This window comes from Gossypium hirsutum, chromosome A08 (assembly GCF_007990345.1).
Source record: "Gossypium hirsutum isolate 1008001.06 chromosome A08, Gossypium_hirsutum_v2.1, whole genome shotgun sequence".
NCBI lineage: Eukaryota > Viridiplantae > Streptophyta > Magnoliopsida > Malvales > Malvaceae > Gossypium > Gossypium hirsutum.
This window is the reverse complement of record NC_053431.1, coordinates 115,034,994-115,052,778: the sequence shown is the minus strand read 5'-3', so window position 1 is coordinate 115,052,778 and position 17,785 is coordinate 115,034,994. Positions and strand designations below refer to the sequence as shown.

At 34.5% G+C, this 17,785-nt stretch overlaps 2 protein-coding genes and 1 pseudogene across 3 annotated transcripts; 1 reads left to right on the top strand and 2 right to left on the bottom strand.

The window, feature by feature from the left end:
* The first annotated feature begins 863 nt into the window (after positions 1-863).
* LOC107934076 (putative glucuronosyltransferase PGSIP8) lies at positions 864-2,706 on the top strand (annotated as a pseudogene).
* A 139-nt stretch (positions 2,707-2,845) lies between these two features.
* LOC107934061 (peroxisome biogenesis protein 19-2) lies at positions 2,846-5,858 on the bottom strand. The gene is made up of 5 exons (XM_016866408.2): positions 5,528-5,858; positions 5,376-5,424; positions 4,885-5,170; positions 3,395-3,711; positions 2,846-3,031 (listed from the first exon to the last, which is right to left on the bottom strand). The coding sequence occupies exons 1-5, from the start codon at positions 5,565-5,567 to the stop codon at positions 2,986-2,988; spliced, it is 738 nt and encodes a 245-aa protein (XP_016721897.1). The 5' UTR covers positions 5,568-5,858; the 3' UTR covers positions 2,846-2,985.
* A 1,030-nt stretch (positions 5,859-6,888) lies between these two features.
* On the bottom strand, positions 6,889-14,411 carry LOC107934089 (protein transport protein SEC16B homolog). 2 transcript variants are annotated; one of them, XM_016866437.2, is made up of 14 exons: positions 14,243-14,411; positions 12,216-14,101; positions 11,621-11,941; positions 11,197-11,316; positions 10,990-11,112; positions 10,707-10,862; positions 10,220-10,345; positions 9,970-10,104; positions 9,448-9,575; positions 9,256-9,364; positions 8,857-9,180; positions 8,607-8,753; positions 8,173-8,471; positions 6,889-7,800 (listed from the first exon to the last, which is right to left on the bottom strand). In XM_016866437.2, the coding sequence occupies exons 2-14, from the start codon at positions 13,887-13,889 to the stop codon at positions 7,338-7,340; spliced, it is 4,125 nt and encodes a 1,374-aa protein (XP_016721926.1). In that variant the 5' UTR covers positions 13,890-14,101; positions 14,243-14,411; the 3' UTR covers positions 6,889-7,337. The 2 variants fall into 2 exon arrangements, with proteins under 2 accessions (XP_016721926.1, XP_016721927.1); XM_016866438.2 differs by having other exon boundaries at positions 12,216-14,093.
* Between the last annotated feature and the right edge of the window lie 3,374 nt (positions 14,412-17,785).

Below are 17,785 nucleotides of genomic sequence, written 5' to 3'. Positions count from 1 at the left end.
ATGGTTAAATTTATTAATATGACATTGATATTCACTTAGTAACGATATAACTAAAAAAAATCATATAATAATAATAATCTTGAATCTAATAGGGATTTGGTTATAAGAATACATGAATTTTGTAGAAGAGAGTGGCGGGTGACCATACATAAGGTTCCACGAGAAGCCAATGCTATAGCTCATATTTTGGCTGGTGTAATGCAAAAATTCCGGTATGGTTTTATAAGATTCAAGGAGATCCCAACAGAAATCATTGAGCACTTTCGGATTGATGGGCAGCTTGTTTGTAGTGAAATTGATTTATTTTATGAATGATTTTTATATTTCTTCACCAAAAAATAATAATAATTGAAACTAAATTTTAAAATCTAAAAAGTAAAATGATTAAATTGCTTGAAATAAAAAGTGAAGGGGCTGAATTAATTTCAAATTTGTGAAGAATAGAGGTACTTATAACAAATTTTAACCAATAAATATAGTTTTGCATTGTTTTCAAGATACTATAAATTAATGGAGGCGAGAAGCTACCTTTCTCCGCAGCTCCGCCCCTGGTTGAAACTCTTTACATATTATCTTTATTTCTAAATATGTTCTCTTGAGTCTGACCTTGAGGTCGCTTAAAACCTCCCAACATTTTTGTATTTACAACCAAATAAAGCTTCAAATTTAATGCCAACTTGCAGCTTACCTTCTCTGCTTCCTCCCTTCCTATGATAATCCTACTGCCTTTTATTCTCTTCCATTTCTACATGCTTTGAGCTTACCTTCTCTGTTATATCTACTCTTTTTTCTGTGTTCTTTTTTTTTTTGTTAAAAAAGAAAAGAAAATTTGTAAACCACAGCATAGGAAGGCGTAGAAAAGAATGGGTAAGAGCGGGGTGAGAGGAAAAGAGGTGGTTGAACTAATGAGAGTGATGGTAGTGATGGTGGGGGTGGTGCAGGCCACAGCCTTCTATGGGGTTAATCTGAAACATAAGAATAAGGAGCACCGTAACGCTTATGCAACGATGGTGTACATGGGGACGCCCAGAGACTATGAGTTCTACGTGGCAACACGTGTGTTGATCAGATCGCTTATTAGGCTCCAAGTGGACGCTGATCTCATCGCCATTGCCTCCCTTGACGTTCCCCTCCGCTGGCTTCGTGCTCTGCAAGTCTTCCTAACTTTTTGCTTCTTACTTGTCTATTTTTCAACAACATATTTATTTCAAACAGTGTTCCTTATTCTAATAAAAAGAAGTTGATTACAGGTTCTGTTTTTGTTGTGTTTCTGTAGAGAAGAAGAAGACGGGGCAAAGGTGGTGAGAGTGGAGAACATTAATAACCCTTACAAGGGTCAACAGAGATTCAAGTTAACACTGAACAAATTATATGCATGGAGTTTAGTGGACTATGACAGAGTTGTGCTGACAATCTCTTCCTCCACAAAACTGATGAGTTGTTCCAATGTGGCCAGTTTTGTTCTGTCTTCATTAACCCCTGCATCTTTCATACTGGCCTCTTTGTGTTGCAGGTAGTAATTTAAATTTTCAACTAAATTCCATAAAAGCAGCTTTGGGTTCTAAAAAGTATTTTATGTGCAGCCATCCTCGGAGGTATTCAAAGACATGATTCATCAACTGGAAACTGGTAAAGCAAACCCTGATGGTGCAGACCAGGGGTTTATTGGTGCCTACTTCCCTGACTTGCTGGACCAGCCAATGTTCTATCCCCACCTAAATGGCACCACCTTAGATGGGCACCACAGACTTCCTATGGGCTATCAAATGGATGCCTCCTATTACTGTGAGTAAAATAGTGATGGTCTAATCTATAATGCTTTGATTTGAGCTACAAATCTAACCTCAAATGATATCTGTGATTTTCATTTTTAATATTATCCAGATCTTAAACTTGGTTGGAGAGTACCATGTAGACCTAACAGTGTGATCACTTTTCCTGGTGCTCCATGGTTGAAGCCATGGTATTGGTGGTCTTGGCCTGTCCTTCCCTTAGGCATTCAATGGCATCAAAATAGTCGCCAAACTCTAGTGTATGATAATATGTAAAACTAGTGAAACACTGATAGATAAATAAAGCCTATATAGCCATCGAACGATTGCTTTGAGTTTCATGATCTTATACGATACAGGTATGCAGCTGAAATGCCCATTGTGATGATCCAATCGGTAATCTTTCTCGGAATCATCACGATGACACGTCTAGCTCGCCCCAGCATCTCCAAGCTGTGTTACCGGAACACAGATAAAAGCTCATCTTTGATGCAAACAGGCCTCAACTATTGTAGCCTATATAGTTCCCTTCGCCATCATTCCTCGTACAATTCATCCATTAGTAGGGTGGACATTGTATTTCCTTGGCTCGGTTGCTCTTTCATCTGTAGCAATTAATTCGTTTTTGCCGCCAGCGGTTCCAATTTTGGTTCCTTTGATAGGGGTTCTGGGGTCACTTTTGGTGATGGCGTGTCCTTGGTACCCCGATGGAGTTACAAGAGCGTTAGCTGTTTTCGGCTATGCATTTTGTTATGCCCCTATTGCTTGGGGTTCAATGGTTAAGGTTACGGCACGACTTCAGGTCTCACTTGAAAAGAGAACAAATTTTCCCAAAATTGGGTGAAGAATCTTAGGTACACTTGAAAGTTTTGTCTTTATTTTAACCTGAGCGTAGGACCACCAACATTTCCCTATTTGTCCATTATTAAAATTATAAGAATTTATAAGGGCTTTGATTTTCCCACAACAGCCTATATAGCATGCCCATTTTCATGAATCATCAACAAACCCTTGCTCATTACTGATAACTATATCCCATGGCATAATCATATACATAAGCTTTAACAATAAACTAGGATAAAAATATTGAGCATGTCATTTCTTGAAGGATCAATTAACTTAAAAAGTTGAAGGAAAGATACTTTATTTCCCAAAAACTTAGAAAGAATATCTATTAAATAGAAAGAAACATAGTCTGCAACAGGATATTGCCTCACATTATACAACAGTTCTGCTGTGAATTGAGAATCTCTGGGGATCTGCAAGAGTAAAAAGTGTTTGTTAGCTAAGAATATACAAGAAAAATGCTCCATACGTCAAGTCGACAACAGCAAAATACTACTTCAGGCCATCCTACCCCAGAAACATATGGAATTTGGTAAGGCACTAAGAGCCATTACCTTCATCCCAATATTCAGCATATCAACACAATTGATCCATTAGTTGAGTTACTCTATGGTAATCCTAAGGAAACCACTTCCCTATATCATTTTATCTTGCCAAATGACCTTTCACTAGATATTAACACTCAAGGGAAAGAAGCAATAATTTTCATAAATAAAAGACAGGCAGGCTGTCTGCTGAGCAAAAACCAGAATATTGCACATGATAAGAGCACTTACAGCTGGCCAAGATTGGATAAATCAAATTCAGGAGCAAGCTCTTGCACAATATCATTTGGTGGCTGACCGCACTCTTGCATTTTTTGCATCAGGTCAACAATCTTGGTAAAGTTATTAGGATCATTTTCATAAACTCCATTAAGCTCCTTTATCAGCTCATATTGGCGGGAGTAACGTTCATATTCTTCTTTACTCAAATTAGCTTTGTGCTCTTCTAGCCATTGTGGGTATCTTTCTCCAATTTCCTTCATAGGTTCATGAAGAATCTCCTTAGATAAAAGTTGTTGCATCATAGTCTCCACAATTGATTCCATGTCCTGGTCAAACCAAAAGAATAATTATCATTCCTTAGCATATGCTACTAATGAAACCTAAATCCTAAACAAAGTGATAAGACATGCTGGAACTAAAATCAACATACTAGATGATAAAATATGTGTAGTAATGAAAGTATTTCCTTGATTGTTTAAAGCAATATATGTCCATATGCATGTATGTATATGCAAACAACAATCAGTAACTTATAACCCAATTACTCGATGACTCAATAGGCTATAGAACTCAACAATTTGGAAGTTTCAGATGCAAGACAACTAGGACATGTTAACCAATGAAAACTATTTACTTCGAGCATATAACACGCCGGGCTTGCCAGCCATGTTTAATTCTAAGAGTGATGAGTGCTAAAACACAAGTACCTCCTCCTTAAAGCGGACCTTTCTCTTAGGGCTTTTCCCACTGCCTCCTATGTTGCAAAAAATGGAAAATTGTTCATACAGCCAAAGCCCTTAGATTGAATCTCATTCTCATGCAGTATGCATCAACAAAAGTTGCCCTTTCCTTTCATGAAATGCTATTAGCCAGACAGGAAGTGGGTTGAGAGGAGGCTGGAGGAGGTTTACTTCAAAGTCCCATGAATTGGAGGTACTTTGAGCAGATATAAAGGACATAACCGTACTCCTATATGATGTAAGTCATATAATGTACATTTCTTATATGCAAAGAAGAAAGTAGATAAGCAAAAGAAAAGTGGCACAAGGCAAGCCAATCTTGTACTGATTATTGTGTAAATTAGAAGTGTTCCTGAGAGAGGAGTATCCCAACATCTAACTTAGTTCCTCCCTCTCCAACAAAATGAAACTGTCTTAATAACCAACTAGCAACAGAAGAACAGTATCCAGAGCTGACGATTAACCTTCAAGCTGATAGATATCACTCAAATAATTGGATAACATTCTAATACATACTAGCAATAGTGAGACTCCAACTTAAGGAATAAGGATTAAGGATTAAGGATGAAGAAGGACACGATTCGCTCACAAATTTTAAAGCTAATGAGCGCAAAATTACAACTACAGCAAAGCCAAACCGAGTCATACAATATCTACTACGCATTCTACAATAAAAACTACAATACCAAAAAATATCTATATAAGATAGATAAACAAAGCCTCAAAAGGAACAAGAAAACAACAGTTAAGCAAATATACCTGAGATCCAGCAAGCTCCTCAAACTGCTTGACCCAATCCTCCATCATTGCATCCTTACCAAAATCATCGGCACCAGGTTTCGACATTGATTCCAGTCCCTTTACAGTCTCTCTGGTCTGTTCTCTGAGTTTATCAAGAGCCTCAGTGACATGGGATTCCTTTAAAACCTTTTGCTTTCCCTTTTTCTTGCTCTTCAAGTCAGGTAAACCCATCCCTAACCCTTGAACCCCACTTGGTAAAGAACCAGATTCTTGCTTCTTTCCTTCACCATCTCCTCCACCTAACCTATTAACCAAATATAAAAGCTAAAAGCTAAATCCAAGATATCTGATGAAATATCTAACTTTTGAGAATAAAGTTAGAATGAGAATTTTTAGCTTAAGGCCAAAATTTTAAACCTAAAACATAAAAAGGGCATTGAGGGGGAGGGAGGAACAAGATAAAACTGTTCATAATATGTATATAAAAATACATGAGAGAAAGAGGATACTTTTGAGGAGGACGGGTGAGGTTGAGATTCTGGAAATCATCCAAAGCACCTGAAAAAAACAATGGATTCAATGTACAAGTTTAAGAAACAGAAAATTAAGGGGGGGAAACACAGAATATAGACATACAAAGATTTTAGACATAGAAACATACTATCAAGAAGTTGGTCTAAATCATCAGAGTGGTCAGCCATTTTTGCTATCAGAAACTTGTAACTTGCTGCTTCTCTATCTCTGTATATATAATATAATATATAGGTAAACGTTGAAGTAATAGAATTTGTGTTTTCGTTTCGGCTTTTAGGGAATTTGGGTTGAGCTGAATTGGAATGGAAGAGCAATTCGGCGGTGCAACCGATATGGGGTTGAGTGAGAGGATCAAGATCCAACGGTTCAGATTGCTTCAAGGGATTGACTCATTTTGACAGGATGATGGCTCAACAGTCACTGGCTGGAATTTGGGTAAAATCCTTACAAGCATAGCCTTCCCTAATTGAAATAATTTGTGTAATTAAATATTTTTTTTTCTGTATTCGTTTAAAATATTACGAATATGGTAATAATTTTTATAATTCGATTATTATGATTTGGTAATTTTTATGTGATTATGCAAAATATTTCGAATATTTTAATAATTTGTATAATTGGTAATCTTTTAAGTAATTAAAAAAACCATCAACAGAGTTGTGTATAATGTTTTGTGCAATTGAGTAAAGTTCTCTCTTTATTTATATGATTGGAAAATGTTTTGTTTAATTAGTGTTACATAACATTCGTAACAATTTATGTAATTCATTAATATTGTGTAATTAGAAAAACACACAATGTTTTATGTATGAAAATTATAATAATTTGTTTGTGGTTTCAATTTGGGGTTTTTGGTTTAATGTTTAGGGTTCAAATCTTGAACCTTGACTCTCGAATTCAAAGCTTGAACCTTGAACCTCGAACTCTCAACCTTAAGCCTTAACCATGAACCTCGAGTTTAAGATTCAAGGTTCAAGTTCGAGGTCGAGATTTTAGGTTTGAGGTTTGAGTTTAGAGTTTAGAGTTTAAAATTTAAGGTTCATGATTCATAGCTTAGGGATTTATGTTTTAGATTTGGGGTTTAGGTTCAAGGTAAAAAAAAATCAAAATTATGTGGTAATAACATGAAAAAAATTGATGAAATGTTACTAAATAATTAAAAATGGACCATGGATGGTGTGGTAAAAGGAGTTTATACAATAATTTCTCTAATTTGTGTAATAATCAACATTATAAAAGTTGTGATAAAATGTGTAATTGAATAATATTTTGTAAAATATATATAATTAAACAATGTTTTGGGCAATGGGAGCACGGAATAGTTTGAGATAAAAAAGTTAAAATAAAGAAATTTGCTAAAGCTTAATTAAATTGTTTATAATAAAAGAAATTTGCTTAGTAATATTATGGATAAGCTATAGCAATAGTTATCTCTTTTTATGAATTACACAATTAGTAATGCTGACAAAAAATTAATACACTTTGAGATTGAGGATATCTTTCAGGCATTATTTATTTCTTTCTAATACTTTATCTCAAGACAACGTTTCCATTTTTCAACAAATGAACAAATGACTGTACAATGTTTGCCTGTTCGGCCTTTTCGTTGCTTTTTAGTCAAAACGAACAAAAACAAAACTAGCTCCTTCAACCATGGGCTGTAACAATACAATATGAAACCTAATAATACAACTAAATAAGCAACTGAATTTCGAAAACATAATGAAGAAAGGGGTAAAGGGTCTAACAAGTTTTAGCCTCGCCCAAAAGAAATGATTTTTTTTTTGTTTCCATTTTTAACCGAACCAGCTCAGGTGATTGCTGCCATTTTGATGAAGTGAACTTGGAAGATGCAGTGGGCAGGGAATCATAATTCGACTTGTATTTGGTGTTTGCAGCAACAAAACTTGGATATGTACATCTTGACATTTCTTGGCTCAAAGTTCTACCTCATGTAGTTCATCACCGAAACTACCATTCCTTTGACCCGGCATAATCGAAGATGGAGACATTCCTGTTGCTTCCCCTAATTGTCCGATTTCAGCCTTACTAGGAGTAACTACATTTCCAAAGTTGCTTCCGCTCCATGAGGCTGTTCGTCTTGAGTGAAGTGGAAAACCATTGGCAGTTTTTGTAATATTATCCACGCTAGGAAACTTCTGTATATTCAAGGCAGATTCATAGAACTCATTCGCATTGGATGTCGTAGGGTTATTACTAGTTCCATTTTCTTCTTGTGCATTTTCGGCTATTGCCTCCATCATTTGCTCGTTTGTTGATGCAGGAATGGGAATAAAGAACTTTGCATTTGCTGCCATTGCAGGCTTAACAGAGGGAACAGCAGGTGATTGGAATAAATTTGCTTGGCCACCACCACCTTGGTTGAATGTGTCCACATATCTGTCAATAATTCATAAACATATAAATATACTCCCTTGGATTCAAGTAACACAACAAAGCCAAATAAATTCAGCTTCTAAACCACAATTGTTTTCTTAGTTTCACCAATAACAGTGTTCTGGGAAATCTTATAGGCTTATGAATTCATAGATGCATATTCACGGTTGTCTAAAACCTTATCGCTTAGCTGGTTATTACCTTTTTCTGGGCAAGAAGCTAGTTATTGTCTAAGTCTAATGAAACTCTAAATTTCTTCCTTATCTTACTTTCAACATTCTTTATCCTGATCCTTCTTCCACCAAGATTGATCCTTATCATCATAACTCAAACATGAGAAATCGTAATGACAAAAGAATAGAATTTATGGAGTACCTTGCTCGAACACCCATTCGTCCACGAGCTGAGAATTGATTGGAGATGGTAGGAATAGGTGGGACCCCAGAAGCAGGTTCAACTGGGGTTAGATTTTTTAATTCTGGGCTCCCATTCGAAGGAGAGACCTCGCTGTTCAATGTAGAGTTCAAGTTGTAGTCAGACCTTCCATTCTGGAATGCAGCAGTGGTTGGAGGTGGTGCCAAGGCTGGTTCTTCAGCTGGAGGTTCAGCACCTTCCTCAACCCATCTCTTAAGTTTTTCATCATAGTAGAATTTATTCTTTTCACCCAGCTTAGCCTTCAGATAAGAATGCAAAATAAATTAAATAAAAGAATTAGTACATCAATAGTGATAATGCATGCCCATTCAACAGAAAACCAACAAAAACTAGAGATATATTACAAATAATAACAATAAGAAAGAAGGAACTACCTGTTTATCTGAGCGAGGCCTTAAGACTAATCCCACAGTCTTCTGGAGAAGCTGTGAGCCAAAACCAAAACCAAAGCGAGATGCCCCTACCGACCCTGATGCTTTGACTTGTGTAGTGGATGCTTCTGCTTCCTTTGATGAATCAACCTGATCAAATAGAAAATCAACAAGACCTTATTAACTTCATTTAGGGTATGATACACAGCAGTTGGCACCAGATATAGTTCTTCAACCAAAGATATGTGTAAACCTGTCTTGGAGTTCTGCCAAAGTCTGGCTCTGAAACACTTCTATTATGCATTGTCATTTTGCCATCAGCCCCCCTGCCTGCCCAATCACTTATAGGCTCCATTGAAGAAGAGGGCATCAAAGATGACATAGCCATTGTTGATTGGCTAGCAGATACTCTTGGCCCAGTTTGTTGGTGGAACTGATCATTACCTTGAAAATTTCCATTTGATGCCGATGGAGCAGGTGGTGGCAGACTCCCCACAACAAGGTGTGCAGTACTATCAAAAAAATTTAGCAATTTATCAACTAATTTAGCTGGAGCTAAATTTGCAGCATACCCCCCCTGCAAGATGAAAGCAAGCCCAATATGATTAGAGAAAGAATCGATGAGAAGCAAAACTGAGAAGCTAAATATTACCTGTTGATGGATTCTTATCCTATCCTCTAGAGATAAAATTAATTGTTTCCACGTTTCTACCTCAGGCGCTCGTCCAGTTTTCAGAGATTTTAATATGGCTTGACAGTACCTGAACTAGCCCCATCATGTTAACAGAATTGAAGGTAGAGTATGTTCAGAAATCAAAAGCAAAAAGAACATAAATATACTTACTTCAATGAATCTGAAATTTTTCCAACTTCAGCCAGCATGTATGCATATACAAGCTTGTAAGGCTGAAATGGTAGCAGGATGAACTGAGAGTTTCCTAGAACCTTTGAATATTCATATAACTCAGTCCTCTGTGAGAAAAAAACAGAAAAAGTTAAACATAAACAGAAAAGATTTGCACATTTTATTCAAATAAGAAATTACAAAAATTTCATTAGGATGATCATGTACATGCATACACATACATACATGTAGGTTCTATGCATGCATGTATACATAGAGTGAGAGAGATGCTGAGAATGCACAGCAAATTTGTTATTTAGGTTTCAGCCTAATCAACTTTGCTTGAAAGCAGAATCTTTCAATTACTTTTCCCCTAACAGACAAAAACTGTAAATCAATCACAGCCGAAATTCTGGTGCACATGACAAAGTGCTGACACTATGCTTGAAATAGTTTTCCAGACTTCCATAAATTACAAAATAATGAGTCAATAATTGAAGGTCAAATAAATTTGAAGAGCACCTGGATAGCTTCTGCACTAGCATAGGTTCGGGGAAACTTCCAGTGATCTGCTCCAAGAAGACACAGTCTAGCACTATCCGAATATGACTCAAAGTTTGCTTCAGCAACTAAATAACAGATGTGCGCTGCAGTTATCTATAAATTAAAATTCTCAAGTAAGACCCATAGTAAACACCAAGTAAATATGCTAGAGAGCACTACTGTGCAGCCAAAAAGGGAGAAAATGAAGATAGAGTAAACAATAATGCACCTCACTTCTTTCCCTCCACAGGCAATCTCCAAGATGAATAATTACAAGCTCATCATCTTTGGTTCTGTTAGCAGTGATTACAGCCAAGTTCTCTTCCCAGTCATCGAGCATGCAATTAGCCCCAATCTGCCCACAAAAGATAGCAGGGGAACTTAGCTTCACATGTCAAAAACATTCCTATTAAAATAAATTCAAACATATGGACATCAAATGAGAAGAAAACAAATTATAAAGGCAGCAATAGTTGAATAAAGCTCAAATTCTCCACAAATAAGGTATTCCTCTGCCAAAAGTATCAAATGATCATTCTAGAAAAAGCTACACACAACAGAAGCATCATAAGTATGAAATGCAATCCGTTTAATCAATTGCACCATAAAACTGATCAGATCATATTGGTTGTCTTCATAAAGTAGCCCTCTCAATATGCATTTCTCCTTCCTGATAAATAACCTTTACAGCTGAATTTCATGCACCAATATATCACCTGAGTATGCTGTTCAGACACATTCAAGCTATCAATGCTGGTGCCAGTAGAAAAAACTTCTGCTGGTTGCCCAGCAATTAGCAGGCATAATGTCCGTAAAGGAGACCCTGCTACCAGCTGACGAACTGCCATTTGCTTCAAGGTATCAATGTAGAACTGCAATGATTCAAAGCCACCACCCAAAAGAAAAGGTAAAGAGATATATTGAAGCTTCAATTGAAATCTGCCTCATACATGAAAATCAGAATAAGTCCCAGGCAATAGCATGAAGCAGAAAACAAACCTGATTACCAAGTTGTGATGCAAGGACAAGTGCAGGTCCCCACAATTGACCTTCTTGTGCACGCTGTAGAGCTTCTTGCTTTCTACCAGAAATCAGTAGATTCTGTACCTCAAAAGCAGTTGCCTAGAACATACATAAAAATTAAATATGATAAAGCAGCCTATAGCAGTAACAAATAACAATAGTAAAATAAAGTTGATGGCATACATGAATTTGCCCTTCAGACGGCAATTGCTGCAAGCAGTGGCTAAGAGTGTCATAAGGTGTGTCCTTCCTCTTTGCAGATGCAAAGAGCTTAGCAACTGCTGATTCTGGAGTATCAATCTCCTATCAAAGGATACATTCCAATTAGAATGAAATAAAATATAACATGCAAAAGGGGGAAAAAAAGTAGTGAAAAACAAGAGTCTCAATTTACTTTGTTGAAACTGGAAAAAGAAATCTTCAGAAGATAAGTTATTCAGTGAATTCTGAGCTAGAAAGCCTAAGGGAATTGGATTGAATTTTTTTTTTTTAAAAATCACATGACAGGCATCTTTACAAGATATCTTTACAAGCTAAAAACGAAAAATAAATAAAGCGAGAACTGATGGTTAAGAAAGAGAAGTTAAATTACAATCATAGTGTGTACCTTCAATAGAGTGTCAGCACCAAAAGGAGACCGAAGTTTTCCATAATGCTGGTAAGCTATTTTAAGCAATGAGAGAAGAAGCTTCAAAGCTTCACCTTTTCTGTAGTCCATGTCCGGTGATTCACAGCTGGCAATTCTTTCATCAATCCACTTGTTCAACTCTTTACCGCTTACATTTCCACCAACCAACGGACCGGGAAAGGATTGTTGACACAGAGTACGAAAATAATCACAAGCCGTCACTACAGCACCAGAATGACTTGTGTTTCCATTGACAACTTCCAACAAATTGAGAACAGAGATAGAGGCTCCTAAAGAACCCTTCAAACAAACACAATCAGACAACATTAGCATTAGGGGAAACAAGCATTATAGCAAGAGCAATTCATGTTTGGCATTTAAACTCGATAAGCTTTCCCTGCGCTTCAAAACTGAGCTTTATACCTTCAATAAAGAAAGATATTTTTGTTTTATGGAATTTCAAACATTAGACAACTTCAGAGAATCTATTTTTAATTTCACCAGCCTCTGCCGGACAAAGTAGATCTTCATTATATACATGCACATGCATATACACAAAGTTAAGCAGTCTAACCTGGGCACCAAATGATAAGTTCTGCAGAGGACTGGCATCTTTCATTACTATGAGTTTTCCACCAAAACCAAAAGTAACTAGTGCATGTGGAGGACGCCCGGCAGATGATCTCCCTGTGTTAGAAGCATAAGGAAACTGCTGGTCACTCTGAAGCGGCTGCTGGGAAACATTTACAGACTTCTGGCCCCCATAGAAATCATTTGAGAAATGCATTTGCTCATTTTGCTTTATATTTGTTTGATTAAACTGGTGGTTGAATTTCTCACTAGGAATAAAGCTCCTTAACCCGGTAACTCCATTGGCCTCAGCATGAACCTGATTAGCACTATTGAGTGACTGAACTTCCTGCAGAGCATTATGGGATGACTTAAAGTGACTTACAAGGTTGTTCATAGCCATATTCGAACCAAACGATGTATCCGGTTGCTGGTTTCCAGCAAAGCTAGAAACTGTGTCAGTTTTGGCAACAGTCCCAGGTTGCCACATATTCAAACTAGGACCATTACAATTACCAAAGGAGTCTCCCCAATTACCATGTCCACCAGGGCTTCCAAGGCTTTGTGACGCATAGCTATCACCTTGCCCATATTCACCATAAACATCATAACTGTTACTTTGAGAATGCCCATCAGTAGAAGCAAATCCATTTTGAATTTGTTGATTACTACCTTGAAACATTGACTGAACAGAAGCATTATAGCTCTCCAGTGACCGCCATTCTTGGGCAATTGTGTCATAATACCAACCAGGGTATTGAGGGTCAAAAATCATATGTTCTGGATACCGATTATTCACTTGTGAAACCTGATTCCAATTTGCCAACCTCTCATGGACACCATTCTCCAAAGTCATCGTAGTCCCAGCAAGAGACTGAACTGTGTGCTGCAAGAAAGAAACCCCTGCTTGCCCACTGCCATCACCACCTGAACTCTCAAATGTCGCTTGAAATTTCCCCTCGTAACCATCCACCTGATACCACTGCCCTGTATTTGTGTCATACTTCCATCCGGGATACATACTCTCCCAGTACTGAATGCTATTATAATCTTGCTCATTTCCATTATCTGCTGTAGAAGCTCCATAAACTTGGCCACCATCGTAATACTGCCCATGACTATTAACCGAATTCTGATCTAACACATACGTTGTCATACTGGCATCAACTTTCCCAGGGAACTCCCCTGGGGAGTTCTCCCCTAAATCATTGAAAAAATCAGAATATGAACCGAACCCATGCACACCATTCTCGTTAGAATCAGCATAAAACGAATTCCACCCTACTTCCTTAACCCCAGAATCCATAGATCCAATATTCTCAGTTAAATTCAGATCCAATCCAACCTTCGGCTCCGCCCCTTCATTGCCGTGATTATTCGAATCTATCACCCTAGTGTCAAATCCTAATGAATCATTACCGTCATCTCTTGCTTGTGCACTAGCTGGTGTAGGACTTGCATCCACAGGATCTTTTTCCTTTTCATCAGAATTGTCAGACACGCTGCAAAAATCTTCACTGACAGTCAAATTGGCGAAGGCTCTAGCTTCGTCCGAGTCATTACCCTCCGTAAATTTTGAAACGGTGGGGCCTATGTCATCGTCATCATCATTAACCAACTTATCGAAAAAATCTTCATCTGTCGTATCCTCCACATGGAATGGAGGATTCGAAGCCATCGACAAAATCAATTAAAAGAAGATGAAAAAACTAACGGTCTAATAAGCAAAATATTTGCTCCCGAAACTTTCACGTAAATTAATGGGGAAGATCTTCGGAAATCGAGCTGAAACGGTTACGAAAACATCGAGATCCAACCGCTAAATGCCCAAATCAGACGAAATACAGGAACCAAACAAGCAAGATCTAGGGTTTTGACAACTCTGCAATCCTAAAACCATAAAATCAGGTGAAACTTTTTCAATAACAAAAAAAGAATAAGAAATCCAGACAAAAACGCTTTTAAATTGGAAAGAACAAGATAAATCTAATCGAAACAACAAATAGTCAAATCACAATAGAAAATACTTACAGATTCCACCGAAAATTAGCAGAGACAATATGAAAAATTAGAGAGTGATAGAAAGAGAGAGAACGAAAAATCGATTTTGCAGCATCCACCCAACAAAAGAGAGAGAGAGAGAGAAAAAAAAATATGAAGAGCGAGAGGCCTTTTTTTCTGGTTGTTTTTGTTATTTTAGTTTTTTAAATTTTTTTCCTTCTTTTTGTGTTTTTTTTTCCCCTTATTTGTTAATAATTTTACCGCCAGATATTTTAATAAATAAAACTCACTCCGCTCCATTATGGTAATTAATAACTACTCATAATCAACGTCATGTAATTAAAATTTTATAATGGCTCCAATCTACTTTGTGCAAGTAGTAAATGAGATTTTGGCTGACTTAAAAAGTTTTGAAATTTTAAATATCTTTAGATATATTTTAATTTTTTATTTTATCTATTTTAATTTTTTATTTGATAGTAATTGATAGGGTGTAATTGAGATACTAATGTTTGCAATTTACTCGAGTTCAACTTAAAAAATATTTTGTTAGGATCGACCTGATTAAGCAACAAATAAATAAAAATAGCGGAAGAAATTGAGAAATTGAATACATAAATTTAACAAAAACTCTTCAATTACTATAACGGTAAAAGAACAATTAGTATAAAAATGGAGATAAAAATTAAACCTAAAAAATAAAAAACCCTCAAAACGTAAACATAAATTAACCCTAAGCTTAAATATTGAGTCAAAAATTAGTAAACGAACTTAATCGAACTCGAGCTCGAATAGCTCGATTATATCTTGAGCTTAAGAATAAATGTTTGATGAAGCTAAGCTTGAGCTTGAGCTTGGAAGTATTCAAGCTCCATTCATCAATTACACCCCTAGTCATTGGTAATATTAATCTTTCATGTCGTATTGTTTATAATTATATATTTATCAACATTTCTAAAATAAATTACCTAAAAAATTAGTTGAAATATTTTAATTTGTTAAATAAAATTTTAATGATATATTTTTATTAAGGTTAAAATATGTTATAAGTATTTTTATTTTCAATAAATTAAGAATTTAGTTTATGTATTTTTATTTTAAGGAATTTAATATTTCTACTTTTCAAATTTAAAAATACAAGTCCAATTGTTAAAATTATGTTGTTAAATTCAAGTTTATTACAACATCATTTTTTTTTTATGTACATGGCTACTAAGTAAGCATTTTTCTTTTTAATTTCAAAATGTCACACTAAAAAAAAAGTAATAGTATTAACAATTAAACCTGAATCTTGAAATTTAAAAAATGACATTTCAATCTTAAGTTCTTGATTGAGGGAAATTTTTGGATTGTTGGAGTCTTTCGTTGATGTTAAGATTGAGTGGGTTACTCGTTCGAGCAATAGAATGGTTGATAGTCATTGTAAATTGCTATTAACAAAGGTTGTACATTTCCTTTTAACATGGAGTATCCGAGCGAAATCTATGAGTTTGTACTTGCTATGCTTGTTAATTTAAGTCAGTGAACTTTGGGCCCATTTTTTATAAAAGAAAAAGTAAATAGATCAAAATTTTCAAAATGAAAATATAAAGGCTAAATTCTAATCTTATATAGAGTTTTTTATTTTTTATTTTTATTAAAAGTTTTTTGTGTGTACGGACAAAACTAATTTAGTATAAATTTTATTTTAAGTCCAACAATAAATAATGTAATTTACCCTTTAATAATTAATGGAGAGTAAAAAATTTCTAAAAATAATGTAATTTCAAAGGTTCATCTTGTTTGAAGGGTGAGATCCTTTTAATTTATATGGTTCCAATAGTGAGGGCCGAAAAGAAGAGGTAAAACGATAATTGATTAGATTTGTCATTGTATTACCTTTGCGAACTCATCTACATTTATTGTCCCTTTGGATAAATATTAAAATTATGGATAAAATTTTAATTTAACAAATTTGATTTTGTATTATATATATAGATATCAAGTTTTTATTTTAGTTCACATTTATATATAAAATTTTAATTTTTATTCAATTATATATATTTAATGAATTGAATACATCAATTATTTTTATATTGGATAAATATAATTATTTTTATTTGTAATATGTAAACTTAAAAAGATATTATATCAATAATGTTGTGTGTTATGTATGAAAACTGAATCAAATTAAATCAAAGTGTGATATATAATATTGCACATTGAAACAAAATTCTTGAATAGTATTAAGATTTATTCCTTTCAATTTTTTATTTTCAAAATAATATTTAATGTATTTGATAGATTTTAAGAAATAAACAAATATTTGAATTTTAAAGGTTAAAAATACAGACTTGAGTATTTAATTATTTATATTCAATATATTCTTAATACAAATAAACAATTTATCTATACTATTTATTAAGCTTTTTATTGAGTTGGTGTCACCCATCAATCGGGTCTCAACTTAATTAAAAAATGTTGGAAAAAAATGGATATTTTAAAAGTTTTGAAGCATATTCTCATTAGTAAATGTGGAGATTTGAATCATAAAACTATGTTTTTATATTCTACTCCATGAGATATTTACAATGGTATACCATATGCTCAAAATATTTGAGTGATGAATGAGAAATTTATGCTCAAAGTAAGCCACTTGTGAATTATGTGTAGGAAAATAGAAAGCCTAGTCCCACATTGATTAAATATCAAGAGTGGAATATACTTATATATGTGAACTAACTTAATAATTATTGAATGATTAAACTAATATGTATGCAAAGGTGCAAATTCAAATCCCCTAGCATTAGGTGATAGACGAAGGTAAGGCCACTATTTGTTGATCACTGCAGTCGTGCTACTGTCATACTCATATTGTTTAAGGAGATTGTTTAAACAGGCCTCAACTACCAATATAATATTTCAATTTAATTTTGTTTTCTCTTATCCAGTTATATGTAAAATTTTATTCTTGTTCAATCTAGTGATTAATATAAATTTATATTATTATTATCATTTTACTAACGCTTGTACAACAGAAAATTACTTTAATGCTTTTTCATACTTAAAATAAATTATATTTTTATTCTAAGTTTATATTTTATCAGTGTTAATCATATTTACATTTATTTTAATTTAAAAGTTCGCAACCTACACATATTTTTATTTTCAATAAATTTTTTCTACAATAATTTAATTTTAATTATAATCACGTATGATTTATAATTGATTTGTACTACTAAACTCTTTAATAAATAAAAAAAAGTTAATTGCACATTATATCCATAAACTATGATAGTGATTCTGAATTATCATTTTAATTACACTTTTAAATCATTGAAATTATATCAATTAGGTCCTTATTCTGCTAAAATCATTAAATTAGCTGTCAAATGACATATTTGGTATTACGTGACAAAATTTAAAATGAAAACTTGAAGGAAAAAAAAGAAAATTGCAATCTAGATGTTGTAAAAATTTTGATTTTGAGGTTTTTGAAGTTTTTATAGAAACTTTATCGACTTTTTTACCTACATTATACAAAAATAAAAAGTAAATACCAAAATGGTATGCCACCCACTTTATTTACAGAAA